This window comes from Oncorhynchus kisutch, linkage group LG16 (genome assembly GCF_002021735.2).
Source record: "Oncorhynchus kisutch isolate 150728-3 linkage group LG16, Okis_V2, whole genome shotgun sequence".
Classification (NCBI taxonomy): domain Eukaryota; kingdom Metazoa; phylum Chordata; class Actinopteri; order Salmoniformes; family Salmonidae; genus Oncorhynchus; species Oncorhynchus kisutch.
Genome location: NC_034189.2, coordinates 48,326,325 through 48,344,089, shown reverse-complemented (window position 1 = coordinate 48,344,089; position 17,765 = coordinate 48,326,325). Strand labels below are relative to the sequence as shown.

Here is a 17,765-nt window from a genome sequence, read left to right as displayed (position 1 = left end):
TATGTTCTCCACGGCGCCTCCAGACTCTGTCACATGTGCTCAGTGTGAACCTACTTTCATCTGTGAAGAGCACAGGGCGCCAGTGGCGAATTTGCCAATCTTGGTGTTCTCTGGCAAATGCCAAATGTCCTGCACGGTGTTGGGCTGTAAGCACAACCCTCACCTGTGGACGTCGGGCCCTCATACCTCCCTCATGGAGTCTGTTTCTGATCGTTTGACCAGACACATGCACATTTGTGGCCTGCTGGAGGTCATTTTGCAGGGCTCTGGCAGTGCTCCTCCTTGCACAAAGGCGGAGGTAGCGGTCCTGCTGCTGGGCTGTTGCCCTCCTACGGCCTCCTCCACGTCTCCTGATGTACTGGCCTGTCTCCTGGTAGCGCCTCCATGCTCTGGACACTACGCTGACAGACACAGCAAACCTTCTTGCCACAGCTCGCATTGATGTGCCATCCTGGATGAGCTGCACTACCTGAGCCACTTGTGTGGGTTGTAGACTCCGTCTCATGCTACCACTAGAGTGAAAGCACCGCCAGCATTCAAAAGTGACCAAAACATCAGCCAGGAAGCATAGGAACTGAGAAGTGGTCTGTGGTCCCCACCTGCAGAACCACTCCTTTATTGGGGGTGTCTTGCTAATTGCCTATAATTTCCACCTGTCTATTCCATTTGTACAACAACATGTGACATTTAATGTCAATCAGTGTTGCTTCCTAAGTGGACAGTTTGATTTCACAGTGTGATTGACTTGGAGTTACATTGTGTTGTTTAAGTGTTCCCTTTATTTTTTTGAGCAGTATATTAGAATGGGAAGTGCCATTGAGGGCTTCCACCATTGTAATGAAGTCAACTGGGTGGGACTTACAACTTCATTGGTTGATCCCGCCTGGTGACTCTGTTAGCGTCATGTCCAACGGGGTCATCAGGATGGATCAGCCAATCATGAAGAAGAAAATGTACTACTTCAAAATTGAGATTGACAGCATCGGCAGGGCAGGCAGACACTGCAATGTCACAGATACAAAGATGAGTCCTATCTAGCTTTATGGACGAGACAATAATTGCAAGTTCAAAGAGTAATTTGCATGGTTTGAGTCGAGTTTTCTGTGAAAAATGGTATCAGCGGCGTTTAAAGAAGTCCAATCTCTCTTTACTCCCGTGACTGTTTATTCTCTGCTGGCCTGCGCCGCTCAGTTCGTCGTGGGTTACATCCTCGTGCAGATATGGGGGACGAAAATGCTCTGGAACTGATAGATGGGTGCTCGTGTGGCTTTTCTACCACGCAATTGTTCACATTACCTTGGTGAGTGTGTAATGTGAGTGAGAAGGCTTGGTGTACATGTTGCCACGGTTCCAACAAGTGACTTCAGCCAATATTTTTACTGAACTTTAAGTAGGCTACCTGTGCAATGTAAAAAAAAAAATGATTAAACTAAATAATTTATAGTACTGTGTATTGAACTTTCTTTTTTTATCATGGAAAATATAAATTAAATTAACAAATGGTGCGTGTGTTTGAGATGTGCTTTGGAGCCTGGTTGTGGGGAGACATCTAGTGGACATAGTATTAAAATGAATAATATACAGGAATGGAGTATCAATCACTGTTAGTGCCGGAGTAGAACAAAAACGTGCACCCTCTGGCCCTGGGGTCCCCCAGGAATATATTGAGATACTGCTCTAACAGATATCCTGTCCATGTAGGGAAGGAGTATGGAAAGGCAGATGAGCGCTGGCTCCACTCTGACCCCACCATCGTCTCCTTGGAGCTGCTGACGGTCGTCCTGGATGGCATCCTGGTGCTTGTCTATGCCATCGTCAAGGACAAACACTACAGGTAGGAACACTGGTACTAAATATGCTTCATTGTCAGGCTTTTCTCATGCTTTATGCCATTCATTTCTATATTGGTACCATATTTCTTTATAGAGAACACTAATTATTATATTCAGAATTGTCCCATTACACAAACAAGTGTTTACATCGCATTAGCAAGTCACAATTTACATTTTTATAGGGTCTGTCTTCAGCATGTGATGTGTTGAATGACCTATTACCATCTACATAGATGCATTTGGAAAGTATTCAGACCCCTTTTGTTACAGCCTTATTCTGAAATTGATTAAATACGGTTTTCCCCTCAATCTACAAACAATACCCCTAATGACAGTGCGAAAACAGGTCAAACATTTTTTTAAACATTTATTAAATATAAAAAGAAACCTTATTTACGTAAGGATTTTTTGCTATGAGACTCAAAATTTAGCTCTGGGGGTATCCTATTTCCATTGATCATCCTTGATGTTTCTACAACTTGTTTGGAGTCCACCTGTGGTAAATTCAATAGATTGGGCATGATTTGGAAAGGCACACACCTGTCTATAAGGTCCCACAGTTGGCAGTGCATGTCAGAGCAAAAACCAAGCCATGAGGTCAAAGGAATTGTCCGAAGAGCTCTGAGACAGGATTGTGTCAAGGTGACAGATCTGGGGAAGGATACCAAACATTTTCTGCAGCATTGAAGGTTGCCAAGAACACAGTGGCCTCCATTCTTAAATGGAAGAAGTTTGGAACCACTAAGACTCTTCCTAGAGCTGGCCGCCCGTCCAAACTGAGCAATCAGGGGAGAAGGGCCTTGGTCGGGGAGGTGACCAAGAACCTGATTGTCACTCTGACAGAGCTCCAGAGTTCCTCTGTGGAGATGGGAAAACCTTCCAGAAGGAAAACAATCTCTTCAGCACTCCTCCAAATCAGGCCTTTATGGTAGAGTGGCCAGACGGAAGCCACTCCTCAGTAAATGGCGCATAACAGACCGCTTGGAGTATGCCAAAAAGGCACCTAAAGACAATCAGACCATGAGAAACAAGATTCTCTGGTTTGATGAAATCAAGATTGACATCTTTGGCCTGAATGCCAAGCGTCACGTCTGGAGGGGAACCTGGCACCATCCCTATGGTGAGGTATGGTGGCAGCATCATGCTGTGGGGATGATTTACAGTTGCGGGGACTGGGAGACTAGTCAGGATTGAGGGAAAGATGAACGGAGCAAAGTATACAGAGAGATCCTTGATGAAAACCTGCTCAGGACCTCAGACTGGGGCAACAGGACAACCACCCTAAGCACACAGCCAAGACAACGCAGGAGTGGCTTCGGGACAAGTCTCTGGATTTCCTTGAGGCCCAGCCAGAGCCCGGACTTGAACCCGATCAAACATCTCTGGAGAGTTCTGAAAATAGCTGTGCAGTGACGCTCTCCATCCAACCTGACAGATCTTGAGAGGATCTGCAGAGAAGAATGGAAGAAAAACAGGTGTGCCAAGCTTGTAGCATATCCAAGAAGACTCAAGGCTGTAATCGCTACCAAAGGTGCTTCAAAGTACTCAGTATAGTGTCTGAATACTTATGTAAATGTGATATTTCAGTTATTGTTAATACATTTGCAAAAATGTCAAACCTGTTTTTGCTTTGTCATTATTGGGTATTGTGTGTAGATTGCTGAGAACTCCCCCCATTTAATCCATTTTTAGAATGTTGCTTTAATGTAACAAAATGTGGAAAAAGTCAAGGGGTCTGAATACTTTCCTAATGCACTGTACATGGAAAATATAGCCTGGGCGCAAGTTGGTTATCAGCCTAAGTAAACTTGCCATTGTTTGTTTTGAATCTCAATGGTCAACATGTGTTTTTAGCTTGTCTTGTTGTTGCACAGTCTGGCCCTCCGGGTGAATAGTCTCCTTGTCTGTTTGTTTTCAGGCACTTTATCCAGATCATGTTGTGTGTGTGTGTGTGTGTGTGTGTGAGTTGTACAGAGGCTGGGTGATCTTCTGTCCAGACAGGCTGGCAGGCAGCCCCAACCTCAAATCAGACCACTGGCTCTACTTATGGATCTACCTGGTCTTCTTCAATGGGGTGTGGGTGGTGGTGCCTGGACTGCTGCTGTGGCAATCATGGCTGTCACTCAAACGACTTCACCTCTCCTACCAAGCCCCGAAGAAGCAGAATTAGACATTTTGTATGTACATAATAGGCATTAGCACGCCCACTACACAAAGGTCTGGCTACACAAACATTATCATGCCATTTAGCAGACAGACATTAGGTTTAGCATGTTTTATTAGTTTATCATTAATATAAATAGTGATGAATCTGCAAACAAAAATATTAGTTTCCCTAGCTATCTTTCCCCACATCTCCAAAGTGTAACAATACTCTCCAGTCTCCCTTAGCAGGCACATTTAACTGCTGTGATGTTAAGTGTTAAATCTCAACCATTTTGATTGCACAATCAAAATGCCCTAATGGATCCTGCGCTTAGTTCATAATTGGATTGAGAATCCTGGCTCTTCCACAATCATTGTTCGGTTATAATCTGCATTTCAAATGGCACCCTATTCCCTTTATAGTGCACTACTTCTGAGGTACTTTAACATTGTTCTAGTTTAAGGTAGTGCACTATATGGTCAGTATCTCCGACTTGTCAAGTGTCTCTCACAGTGATATCTCCACTGACGTGTCTCCTCTCAGCTCTTCTTGATGAGTTTGGCCACAGAGAGGAAGGCTTGCTGGAGCCCCATTCCCTTCAGGCCGCTGCATGCCTGGATCTGCCAGGCTCGGTCTTTGTAGCTGGGCAGCTCCAGCTGGTTGGACACCTCTCTGATGTTCATGGTGTTGGGGAGGTCCTTCTTATTAGCCAGCACCATCAGAGGTATTCCCTTCATGTTGACGTCAGACAGAACATTCTTCAGAGCCTTCTGAGCGTCCCCTATACTGGCCCGGTCACTACTGTCCACCACGAACACCATAGCCTTACAGCCCTCCAGGTAGTACCTGCCAATTATAGAACTAGGGTAGTGTCTAGCTAATGATATTGCAATTTTTGAGGATAAAAGGTTATTCTATTCCAACCTGATCATGGGACCGGAGACAGAATGTGCAATTATTTGTTCTAGACTTTTAACTGTTACACCTGATTTAAACTACACTGAACAAAAATAACTCAACATGTAGTGTTGGTCCCATGTTTCATGAGCTGAAATATAAGATCCCATACATTTTCTATACGCCACCTAGTGGTTAGAGCTTTGTACTAGTAACCGGAAGGTTGCAAGTTCAAACCCCCGAGCTGACAAGGTCCAAATCTGTCATTCTGCCCCTGAACAGGCAGTTAACCCACTGTTCCTAGGCCGTTATTGAAAATAAGAATTTGTTCTTAACTGTCTTGCCTGGTTAAATAAAGGTAAAATATATATATATATATATTTTTTAAAAGCCTCATCTCAAATTTTGTGCACAAATTTGTTTACATCCTTGTTAGTGAGCATTTCTTCTTTGCCAAGATAATCCATCCACCTGACCAGTGTGTCATATTAAAAAGCTGATTAAACAGCATGATCATTACACTGGTGTACCTTGTGCTGGGGACAATAATGCCACTAAAATGTGCAGTTGTCACAAAATTCCACATATCAAGTTGAGGGAGCATGTAATTGGCATGCTAACTGCATAAATGTCCACCAGAGCTGTTGCCTGAGTATTGTATGTTCATTTCTCTACCATAAGCTGCCTCCAACGTTGATTTAGAGAAATTGCGTACAACTGACCTCACAACCGCAGACCATGTATAACCCCGCCAGCCTAGGACCTCCTCATACGGCTTCACCTGCGGGATTATCTGAGACCAGCCACCCAGGCAGTAGATGAAACTGTCTGTAATGAAGCCCTTTTGTGCAGGGATTTTTTCCCCCTTCTGATTGGCTGGGCCTGGCTCCCCAGTGGATGGGCCTATGCCCTCGCAGGCCCACACCCCTGCCTAGTCATGTGAAATCCATAGATTAGGGCCTATTTAATTCAATTGACTGATTTACTGTGACTCCGTAAAAGTGTTAATTGTTGTTTATATTTTTTGTTCAGTCTAATAACAGGCATTATGATTAGTGGAATGAGATGTGTTCGTAGTACTGGGCTAAAACAGAAATAGAATAGCACAGAACCAACAACTCACCTCCAGTTGACCCTCATCTCCCCCTGTCCGCCCACATCCCACACGGTCAAGGCCGTTTTCTTGTTCAGATCCAGGGTCACCACGTTGAAGCCCACGGTGGGGGAAGTATCCATCACCAACCCTGTCTTGAGCCTGAAGAGCAGGGTGGACTTTCCAGATGAGCCCAGGCCCATCAGAACAACCGTGGGAGTCCTCTTGTTGTCCCTCTTGGATAGAAGCAGCCCCATGACAGACGCACTTGGCTAGGCAAAGCAGGGTCTGAGGTAGAAGGTAAAGAGGAAGTACGGTAGTCCCACCTCTGCTTCTGAACAATGTTAGTTTGTTGGGTCTTCCTCGGTAGTCTCTGATTTACATCAACAAAATAAGATTCGGTGATATGTGCAACCAGTGGCTCTCGATTTTAAATAGTTTTTGTATTTTTGTCTGGGAGTAGGCGTGAAAGCGTCAGGTGTGCCCACTTGCGAATAAAACTTGAGTTTGCGTTTCAGAATAGAAACATGGTCACATGAGAACCAGTCTTTTCACATTCTTCTTTTAGAGGCTGTACCAACAGGCTTTCTCAGTTTCTCTATACTCAAAATGCATCCTCCCTCATTGCGCAGATCTAGGGTTTGATTGGTGAAAGCAGTGGGGTGATTATTACCACAAGGGAGGAAAGTATGTTTTTATTTTAATTGGGCCTATGTTTTTTAATATATTTTTTTAAACACCAGCGGGCTGAAAACGGTTATTCTTAATTCCCATTTCTTGCGTTCGGAGTTGGCAAGAGAACAATAGACTGGCACCCAGGCTAGGCGCATGTGTCCTAAAATCTTCTCAACTGTGGACTCTGTCCGCGGATGACCTAAACCAAGCGCACCTTCTTTCAGCCCATGACGTCAGAGTGTCCATCTGGACCAACAATATGGACGGGGCTCGAGCGCAAAACTATCGCTAAACTCAAAGCGGCTGCCTGGTACCCTTACATCAGCGACGACATCAACGAAGTGACAGCTTTATTCTGGTAATCGTGCTTTCAAATCATATTTACTGGAGGTAGGCTAATTAATAGTCGAGCTGAATCTATCCAGCTAGGTGCAAGGCTAGCTTGCTTTGTAAATAGCCAGGGAACTGTAAACAGCAAAGGGAGACTGCCATGGGTGCAGCCTTCAACGTAGTGAATCGCTAGCTTGACCAGTCACTGTTAGGTGACCGTTACCATGTCGCAAGCTAGTTTGCTACCTGGCAGAAGGTAAGCTAACTACTGTTAGCCAGCTAGGAGGCTAATAGATGCCGCATTTGTTGTGGCTGAGATTCACGACTGTAATCCCAATGGTCAACAGAGTGCCTGGCCAGAGATGCGTTGGCTCTGCAGTACTTACGTAGTTAGCTACCTAGCTAGTCATTCATTTATTTAACCAACTGTATGAGACAGTTGAAAGATCTGGATGGGAACGTTTTCCATATAAAGTAGCCAATTTATTAACATTTTTATGAATACCTTCATTGAAACCAGGGTGCCTCACCACTGAGGTTTAGACTAAGACACAGTGTTTTGTTTGTGTCTGTCTTTGATGGTTGTCTTGTAACAGTGTTAGCGGGGACAGTGGTGGCCTCACAGCCCCTGCATCTCCTTCCTCTGTGTCCCCCGTCCTCACCCCGAAGCCCCCACCGTGGAGAGCCAGAGTGAGGTACCCATCCATGGTGGATGTGGGGAAGTGGCCCCTCTTCACCCTGCTGGGGGCTCAGGTGGTCTCCCGCATCAGGCAGGCCTGTGTCTTCGGAACCTCAGCCAACGAAGCCATCTACATCACCCAGGACGATGAGGTGAGACTGGGGGTGTCTCGATTGTATAGAATAACTTTATTGTTTTTTATGTAGTAGAGAACTCTCTGGAAAGCAGTGGAAATGGTTACTGAGTGGAGTTTCTTAGTTAAATAAATATAATTACATGTAATGGCATCCTCTCCCTCCCTTCTCTTCATCTTTGTCTCTGATCTCCCTGTAGGTGTTGGTGTTTGGGCTGAACTGCAGTAACTGTCTGGGGACGGGAGACAGTCAGAGCACCATGGTCCCTAAGAAACTAGACTTCCTCCAAGGCAAGAAGGTGGTCAGTTTCAGCTATGGTAGTGGACCACACGTCTTACTGGCCACAGAAGGTATGGTGCCCACTTTCCTTACCTTTTTTTACCACCACCAAATGGCAACGTTGGCACGTTACTAGAACTTTACCAAAAGCCAGTATAATTGTCATAGTATAATTTTGCAGCTTACTTAAATAGCTCTGTTACTTTGGTGCGTTTGTTTCTCAGGGGGAGAGTTGTTTGCCTGGGGGCACAATGGATACAGCCAGCTGGGCAACGGGACCACCAACCAGGGGGTGTCACCCATCCTGGTTTCAACCAACCTGCAGAACAAGAAAATAACACAAGTGGCCTGTGGGTCCCATCACTCTCTGGCCCTGACACACGATGGAGAGGTGAGGGGATAGAAGAAGGGAAATACTTTTACAGGGGAAGAAGGGAAGTCCTTTTACATACACTTGTAACCCTGAAATAAGCCTGTTTCAAGATGTCAGTGTCTTAATGCTACTGCTACAGTACTACTGCTAGGTACATGATGTTTAAGAGAATAAAAACACTGTTGATGAACATGAGTGGAGTATTGGTGGAGGTTGTGTGTAGCCTGTCAGTGTGTGGAGTGGACTATGGAACCCTGTCAGGTTCAAGTTTTCTAACCAGAGCTGATCAGTGGTCACTTGTCTTGGCTGTCTGTCTCTTTAAGTGGTTTATGTTTGTCCCAGCAGCAGGTTAGGAAGGTATTATCTCAGTTCACTGTGTCCAGGCTGGCTGCATCTAACCCAGGCCCACTGGCCTGGTCTCACACACAATCTGTTCACTGTGTCCAGGCTGGTTGTATCTAACCCAGGCCCACTGGCCTGGTCTCACACACAATCTGTTCACTGTGTCCAGGCTGGTTGTATCTAACCCAGGCCCACTGGCCTGGTCTCACACACGATTGAAGTTAATGTAGAAATTATTAATGATTTCCAAAAGTAGATATTTAGTGCTATCTTGGATGTGTTGAAATATGTTACTCAGCACTGTAAAGGGATAGTTACAACATGACCTAATATCATGGTTACCTAGGATCACTGGTCACAAGGTGTGATTGTGTATAGTGTTGACAGTCGGTGTCTATATGATTGTATCTGCTAGGTGTTTGCGTGGGGTTACAACAACTGTGGCCAGGTGGGCTCAGGTGCCACAGCCAACCAGCCAATCCCCCGCAGGGTGACCAACTGCCTGCAGGGTAAAGTGGTGATGGGCATCGCCTGTGGACAGACCTCCTCCATGGCTGTGCTCGACAATGGGGAGGTGAGAGACCAAGCCCTTGGGAAGGATGGGTTTATATTGGATAGTTCTCTCCGGTCCAGAGAAAGTCAAAGCAAAATGTTATATAGCAACATGTACATAAAGGAAGATATTGCTGACTACCGTGGCCTGTGTGTGTTGCAGGTGTTTGGCTGGGGCTACAATGGGAATGGCCAGCTGGGAGTGGGCAACAACGGTAACCAGCTGACCCCCTGTCGCCTTGCAGCCCTCCAGGGTCTCTGTGTACTACAGGTAAGACTGGACAGTAGTGTACACTACTACCACCTGTATGTCTCTATCTGAATCATCTACTCATGTCTACTTCAACTCAAACTAATACAAAACAGAACTGAGCCCAGAGCCTTGTTGCTGTCCACTCCCACTGTGTAAAACCCTTAAGGACTTGTCTTCTAGATCGCGTCAGGCTACGCCCACTCCCTAGCTTTAACAGATGAGGGCCTGCTGTATGCCTGGGGGGCTAACACCTACGGACAGCTGGGTACTGGCAACAAGAGCAACCAGCTCAGTCCTGAACACATCATGGCTGAGAAGGAGAGGTAAGGGAGAGGACACACTCACAGGATTGAGATGTAGCTCTGGTGGCTGCTACTGCCCACTAAAAGCCCCAGTTGAAACTGTCATCTTTTAGAGACCCATGGTTAGTTCTCTTTTCTCTTCGTGTTCTCTGTTGTATTCCATCCAGTGTGGGTCCATACGGTAACACTGCATAGTCCAAACATTGGCTCACACACCAGTTCTGGAATAATCTGTCTCTGAGTTTACATTGTCCCTGTCACAATGACGCAAAACTAGAATGGAGGGGAGAGAGGGGGCCATTATGTTGTGGGCTGGGGTACAGATGGTTTTGACACTTGACAGGCATGAACTTTTCACTGAAAACATGCAAACCAGTTATTGGGATTTAATTCGGGAATAGATCGTGGACATTTGTCATGTTCATTTCTATCTCTGAATGTTGTGTAACATGTCATAACACTCTTGAATGAGCCTCAGGTTGGCCTTGAGATCAAGCTACAAGACAGAGGGCACAATAAAAGCAGCAACCTTTTGTGTTCATGGAATACGGTCATGGCTAAAAAGGATACAGTTTATGTCAAATTGACGTCAAAGTATAATATTTTAGCTAACCCTAACCTAATACTCCTAAGCTGCTACGTTAATTTTCCTAACCTGCTGCAAAAGATCAATTCTGACATAAGCTACACTAATGACCAAAAGTATGTGGACACCTTCTCATTGAACATCTCATTCCAAAATCATGGGCATTAATATGGACTTGGTCCCCCCCTTGTTGCTATAGCAGCCTCCACTCTTCTGGGAAGGCTTTCCACTAGATGTTGGAACATTGCTGCGGGGACTTGCTTCCATTCAGCCACAAGCATTAGTGAGGTCGGGCACTGATGTTGGCCGAATAGGCCTGGCTCGCAGTCTGCGTTCCAATTCATCCCAAAGGTGTTCGATGGGGTTCTGTGCAGGACAGTCAAGTTCTTCCACACCGATCTTGACGAGCCATTTCTGTATAGAACTCGCTTTGTGCCTGGGGGTATTGTCATGCTGAAACAGGAAAGGGCCTTCCTCAAAGTTGGAAGCACAGAATGGTCTAGAATGTCATTGTATGCTGTAGTGTTAACATTTCCCATCACTGGACCTAAGCGGCCTAGCCCCAACCATGAAAAACAGCTCCAGGCCATTATTCATCATCCACCAAACTTTACAGTTGACACTATCCATTGGGGCAGGTAGCTTTCACCTGGCATCCGCCAAACCCAGATTTGTCCACCTGACTGCCAGATGGTGAAGCGTGATTCATCACTCCAGAGAACGCGTTTCCGCTGCTCCAGAGTCTAATGACGCTCCAGCTGACGCGCATGGCATTGCGCATGGTGATCTTATGCTTGTGTGTGGCTGTTCGGCCATGGAAACCCATTTCATGAAGCTCCTGATGAACAGTTATTGTGCTGATGTTGCTTCCAGTGGCAGTTTGGAACTCGGTAGTGAGTGTTGCAACCGAGGACAGATTATTTTTACGCACTACACGCTTCAGCAATCGGCAGTCGAGTTCTGTGAGCTCGTGTGGCCTACCGCTTCGCGGCTGAGCCGTTGTTGCTCCTAGATGTTTCCACTTCACAATAATAACAGCACTTACAGTTGACTTGGGCAACTCGAGCAGTGCAGAAATTTGACAAACAAACTTGTTGGAAAGGTGGCGTCCTATGACAGTGCCAAGGTTGAAAGTCACAGAGCTCTTCAGTAAGGCCATTCTACTGCCAATGTTTGTCTATGGAGATTGCGTGGCTGTGTGCTCGATTTTTATACACCTGTCAGCAACAGGTGTGGCTGAAATGGCCAAAGCAACTAATTCAAAGGGGTGTCCAGATACTTTAGCACATATAGTGTATATCCCATCTAGTTAAATTCATGGAACACCAGCGACTTCAGCAGTGTCCTGTCATTCTTCCTTCTCTTTTTGTGTTTCCTGTCTTCATCTTAAAGGAGAGAGGCCCGCCATAGGCAGCAAAAGGACAAGGAAAAACACTGAAGAGGCGTGGCACAGAGTAGGAAGACGTGTAAAGAAACAATGCACTCAAGAATCACAGAATTTATTTTTGCGGTCAAAAGACACAGGAGAGTACCGTTACCTGGTAGAGTGTGTGTGTGTGTAACACACTCCCCCCCCCCCCCCCCCCCCCCAGCAGGATAGTGGAGATCGCGGCGTGCCACTCCACACACACATCTGCCTGTAAGACCCAGAGCGGCCAGGTGTACATGTGGGGCCAGTGTAGGGGTCAGTCCATCGTGCTGCCACACCTCACACACTTCTCCTGCACTGACGACGTCTTCGCCTGCTTCGCTACGCCGTCTGTCATGTGGAGGCTACTCTCCATGGGTGAGTTAATTTAATCATTTATTAAATGTTATTTAAAGGTGCAGTATGTAACTTGGTTATGTGGTTTTTTTTCTTTTTTTTCTGATATCTTAAGTAGGAGGTTCCCCTAACCACAAGGGTCTAGGATAACCCTCTCTCTCTCTCACACACACACACACCATGATTCCCAGCTAAGGCGTTGTGTTCTTTCGTAGAGCATGATGACTTCCTGACTGTGGCCCAGTCTCTGAGGAAAGAGTTCGACAGCCCTGAGACGGCCGACCTCAAGTTCAGTGTGGACGGGAAATACATCCACGTACACAAGGCTGTGCTCAAGATCCGGTATGTGAATTTTTGTTTAAAAACAATATATATATATTTTTTAAACTGCTGAAGCAAGCGCACGCACACATTTTATTTGAAGTAATGTAGCTTTTCTAGTTTTAGCCTTTCCAATAGGACCAACCAGGTAAAACCTGTCTATAGATGTAACACAACAACATGTGTCCATCATTGTTTCTGTCAGGTGTGAACACTTTCGCTCCATGTTCCAGTCCCACTGGACAGAGGACATGAAGGAGGTGATTGAGATCGACCAGTTCTCCTACCCCGTCTACCGCTCCTTCTTGGAGTTCCTCTACACTGACAACGTAGACCTGCCCCCAGAGGACGCCATCGGTGAGTTGGACTGAAGCAGGAATCCTGTATAGGATCCATACGGGGCCCCAGAATCAAATCAAATGACTTTATTGAGTTAAAGTTCATCCATAGGAAAGCCGCTGTGTGTACGAACTATGTCTCTGTTTCAGGCCTGTTGGACCTGGCCACATCCTACTGTGAGAACCGTCTGAAACGTCTGTGTCAACACATCATCAAGAGAGGCATCACCGTGGAGAACGCCTTCTCTCTGCTCTCTGCCGCCGTGCGATACGACGCTGAGGTGAGACACACTGTGACAGTGTCACTACTAAGGGTTAACCGCTCAGATGCTTACTGGTTACCACAAGTTTCTTGAGGCTGCCTTCTATGAGAGATGTTAGCGTGTCATTATGGACATATTAGTCAGATTATCTTGTATACAATCTTATACATATTTAGGTACTGTATACCAGGGAACTATATTCAGCCGCGGGCCGTTTTTTGATGCGTAGCGGATGTTTGGGGTGCTGGAACATAATTATAATAAGTTGTACTCTACAAATTGGATACAACTAAGCCCCAAAATATATTTTATTTGAAAAGAATCAAGATACCTTGATTACCTTACGTTAAACTTTTTTTTCTGAATTCCTGGTGACTTTAGTCTTTTCTGACCCAGAACTAAGGGGGGCCAGTTTTGGGACGCTTGTTGTTGACCTGCTGTATACTGTACCCGTGTTCATACTGTGACTGGATGTGATCGCTTCCCTGTAGGACCTGGAGGAGTTCTGCTTCAAGTTCTGTGTGAACCACCTGACAGCGGTGACCCAGACTGCAGCCTTCTGGCAGATCGATGGCAACATGCTCAAAGAGTTCATCTGCAGAGCCAGCCGCTGTGGGTCCTTCAAAAACTGACTGACCACTAACCAGCCCCGAAGGAAGGACGAGGAAAGGGCTAGCATGAACTGGTTTGGCTTGACACTACTTGGCCATGGTAGAAAGGACAAAGAAAGAAATGGTATGAACATGGAAATGGCTAGCTTGAACCTGGATCTCTAAATTGCCATATTATTAATCCATTGAGACCATGTCTGGCGTGTTCATCTGGTGACTATGGCTCACCTCCAGTTACACAGCCAAAGAAGCCAAAGCCAGTCCATGCCTGTGCACCTAATATTCCACGCGGACAGGTGGCACTGTGGGGAGGAAGTTCCTTTACCAGTCAAAACAGTGACATCAAAGTTCATTGTCTGTCACTGCATGTTTACAAACCTGCTAAATGGCATCAGACTGCTCATTTAGCATCAGTTTAATTGGAGGACCATAGATCTAGCTTTAGATGACACTGTTACATGCCTGACAATGTCTGGTGGCAGGTGATGGCAGTCAACCCCCCCCGATTTGCAGATTTTTATTATATATTTTTTTGCATCAAAGTTGTGTACTTTGCTCTACTGTTGAAGGGTTTGATGTAGCTGGCCAGAAATATATTTGACAGGGTTTATGGTTCAGAGCCTGTGGATGTTTTGAGGAAATGACAGTTTCAATATGATTTGTAATATGCTGTGTACTGACAAGTAGAGCAGAGCTTGTCATTTATTCATTCAGGCACGTTAATTCTCGAGACTTGAGATGAACATGGTGATGCAATGCAACAATGAGCAGGAAGTTGGTTTTCAACTCTTCAGTTCTATTACCAGTCAGAAAACAAAACATTTGGACCATATACAACTTGTTACTGTGTGAACTTTTTTATTCTTACAAAAATAGATATTATCTACATTTTTTACTATTACTTATTGCATTCCTTTGGTTGAGATTACCCCCCCTCCACCCAAGCATTTCCAATCATTCTGCTGCTTTGAATATTGTTTTAATGGTTTAACGTTCATTACTACATTCTAATTTACTTTGAAGCGAGTGTTTGTACTGAAATTGAAATTCAACGCTTTGTATTCTTAGATTATTATTTTTATAAAATAAAATAATTTGTTGCTTATGTTTATTTTTGCAATTACATTTATTTTGAAATATTTACAATTATTTAGGATGGAAACAGTTGCTATTGGTGCCACAATTCAACATGTTTATTGACTTGTAAGTTATGAGATGCAACCACTTTGAAATAAACAAAACTACATTATTGTATACAATGCTGGATGATGCATTAGAAATGACTTCATATATTTTTGATTTGAACATTCATATGAGCAATGACAGATAATTACAAACATGTCCTTATGCTGCCATCTAGAGGCCATCACATACATTCTCTAATCCTAGAGACAGTAGCCTAATGAATACCATTATTATAAACTGGGAGGGTCAAGCCCTGAATGCTGATTGGCTGACAGCCATGGTATATCATACCCTATACCACGGGTATGACAAAACATTTATTTTTACTACTTTAATTACGTTGGTAACCAGTTTATAATAGCAATAAGGCATCTCAGGGGTTTGTGATGTATGGCCAATGTACCACGGCTAAGGGCTGTGTCCAGGCATTTCGTTGTGCCTAAGAACAGCCCTTAGCCGTGGTATATTGGCCATATACCACGCCTCCACGGGCCTTATTGCTTAAGATTATCACGTCATGAATGAAATGACATAATGGAATGCAGATGTAATCTGACAATTGTTTTTTGATTGCAACCAAGAATGCAGAACATTTACAACAAACACACTGCGTTTGACAGTTCTGGGTGTTGGGTGAAAGACAAGCTCCGCCTATTTGTTCTACGTCAGAAGATATAGGAAGAAGCCTAGCTTCGCTGTTCAGAAACCTACAGCATCAAATCATCATACGTATTTGCCTTGACTGGTGACGTTTTCAGGACCCTGTCTTTCAAAGATAATTCGTAAAAATCCAAATAACTTCACAGATCTTCATTGTAAAGGGTTTAAACACTGTTTCCCATGCTTGTTCATTTAATGAACATGCACCCGTGGAACGGTCATTAAGACACTAACAGGGACACATTATTCCATTTGTTAGTCACATATCTGTGGAACTTGTTCAGTCTATGTCCGTTGTTGAATCTTATGTTCATACAAATATTTACACATGTTAAGTTTGCTGAAAATAAACGCAGTTGACAGTGAGAGGATGTTTTCTTTTTTTGTTGAATTTATATTGCCATTCGCGCAAATGTAATGTGCATGCCGCCACCTAATCACCACAATACAGATGATGGATCAGCCCTTCTAACCGTCTCTGATTTGACTCTGCAATGTCTCCCACCTCTGACCATGTCTTGTTATGATTACAGATGATTGTGTGGGGAAGCATGGGAGATCCAGACCTTTCTCCTGTTTGTTGAACAATGGTACCTGTAGCTTTCAGTCTGGTTTCACCAGGATATGGTCCCCAGGCTCTTGTTGGCATTGGAAACGTTTAATTTATAGAAATCGCATATTGATCAGTGATTCAAGTAAGGAAGGATGCATTTTAACTTCTTGACGCACCCATCCCGTTAGCGGGATCATTTTCGTCAACATCCGCTCAATTGCAGAGCGCCAAATTCAAATTAAATTGCTAAAAATATTAAATGTTCATGAAATCACAAGTGCAATATAGCAAAACACAGCTTAGCTTGTTGTTAATCCACCTGGCATGTCAGATTTCAAAAAGCTTTACGGCAAAAGCTATCCAAGCATTTATGTTAGCACATCTCTCTCTCATCAGACAAAACATTACAAACAGCTAGCAGCAAAGTAGATTGGTCACAAAAGTCAGAAAAGCAATACAATTAATTGCTTACCTTTTGATCTTCGGATGTTTGCACTCACGAGACTCCCAGTTACACAATAAATGTTCCTTTTGTTCCATAAATATTATTTTTATATCCAAAATACCTCAATTTGGTTGGCACGTTATGTTCAGAAATCCACAGGCTCGAGTGGTCACGACGGGGCAGACGAAAATTCCAAATAGTATCTGTAAAGTACGTAGAAACATGTCAAACGTTTTTTATAATCAAGCCTTGTTTTTACAATAATTAATCAATATTTCAACCGGATCATAGCTTTTTCAATAGGAGAGAGAGAAAGTCTGCTCCAAGCCATCCACTGATGCAATGTGATCCTTCTCGATACTTTTTCAGAATAAAAGCCCGAAACTATGTATAAAGACTGTTCACACCATGTGGAAGCCATAGGGAAAGGAATCTGGTTGATATCCCTTTAAATTGAGGGAAGGCATGCAATGGAACTGGGAGATTTGTCTTCGGCACTTCCTTGTTGTATTTTCCTCAGGTTTTCGCCTGCAATATCAGTTCTGTTATACTCAGACTATATTTAGAAAGTTTTGGAAACTTGAGTGTTTATCCTAATCTGACAATTATATGCATATTCTGGGCCTGAGAAATAGGCAGTTTCATTTGGGTACGTTTTTCATCCAAACATCAAAATACTGCCCCCTACACTCAACAGGTTAACAATGTTGGAAATTCAAAGGCCTCTTCATACTCTCCTGTAATGGACAGTTTCAAGCAGTAAACTCAAGGAGATTTTAAAGGACTGACTGTATATTCTAAGGAAATGGTACTAGGTAGATTTTTTAAAATTGCAAAGCTTGTATGTACAGTGCCTTGCGAAAGTATTCGGCCCCCTTGAACTTTGCGACCTTTTGCCACATTTCAGGCTTCAAACATAAAGATATAAAACTGTATTTTTTTTGTGAAGAATCAACAACAAGTGGGACACAATCATGAAGTGGAACGACATTTATTGGATATTTCAAACTTTTTTAACAAATCAAAAACTGAAAAATTGGGCGTGCAAAATTATTCAGCTCCCTTAAGTTAATACTTTGTGGTGCCACCTTTTGCTGCGATTACAGCTGTAAGTCGCTTGGGGTATGTCTCTATCAGTTTTGCACATCGAG

The 17,765-nt window shown here is 44.1% G+C and overlaps 2 protein-coding genes across 3 annotated transcripts; one reads left to right on the top strand and one right to left on the bottom strand.

The window, feature by feature from the left end:
- Positions 1-4,052: 4,052 nt before the first annotated feature.
- On the bottom strand, positions 4,053-6,252 carry LOC109879667 (ADP-ribosylation factor-like protein 11). The gene is made up of 2 exons (XM_020471831.2): positions 5,999-6,252; positions 4,053-4,824 (listed from the first exon to the last, which is right to left on the bottom strand). The coding sequence occupies exons 1-2, from the start codon at positions 6,223-6,225 to the stop codon at positions 4,518-4,520; spliced, it is 534 nt and encodes a 177-aa protein (XP_020327420.1). The 5' UTR covers positions 6,226-6,252; the 3' UTR covers positions 4,053-4,517.
- A 244-nt stretch (positions 6,253-6,496) lies between these two features.
- LOC109879666 (RCC1 and BTB domain-containing protein 1-like) lies at positions 6,497-15,030 on the top strand. Of its 2 annotated transcripts, none has more exons than XM_031792726.1 (12): positions 6,497-7,001; positions 7,570-7,804; positions 7,986-8,136; positions 8,290-8,456; positions 9,196-9,354; positions 9,496-9,603; positions 9,766-9,908; positions 12,066-12,259; positions 12,454-12,580; positions 12,765-12,916; positions 13,048-13,178; positions 13,652-15,025. In XM_031792726.1, exons 1-12 carry the CDS (start codon positions 6,871-6,873, stop codon positions 13,790-13,792), a joined length of 1,839 nt encoding a protein of 612 aa, XP_031648586.1. In that variant the 5' UTR covers positions 6,497-6,870; the 3' UTR covers positions 13,793-15,025. The 2 variants fall into 2 exon arrangements, with proteins under 2 accessions (XP_031648586.1, XP_031648587.1); XM_031792727.1 differs by having other exon boundaries at positions 6,587-7,001; positions 12,069-12,259; positions 13,652-15,030.
- Positions 15,031-17,765: the final 2,735 nt, after the last annotated feature.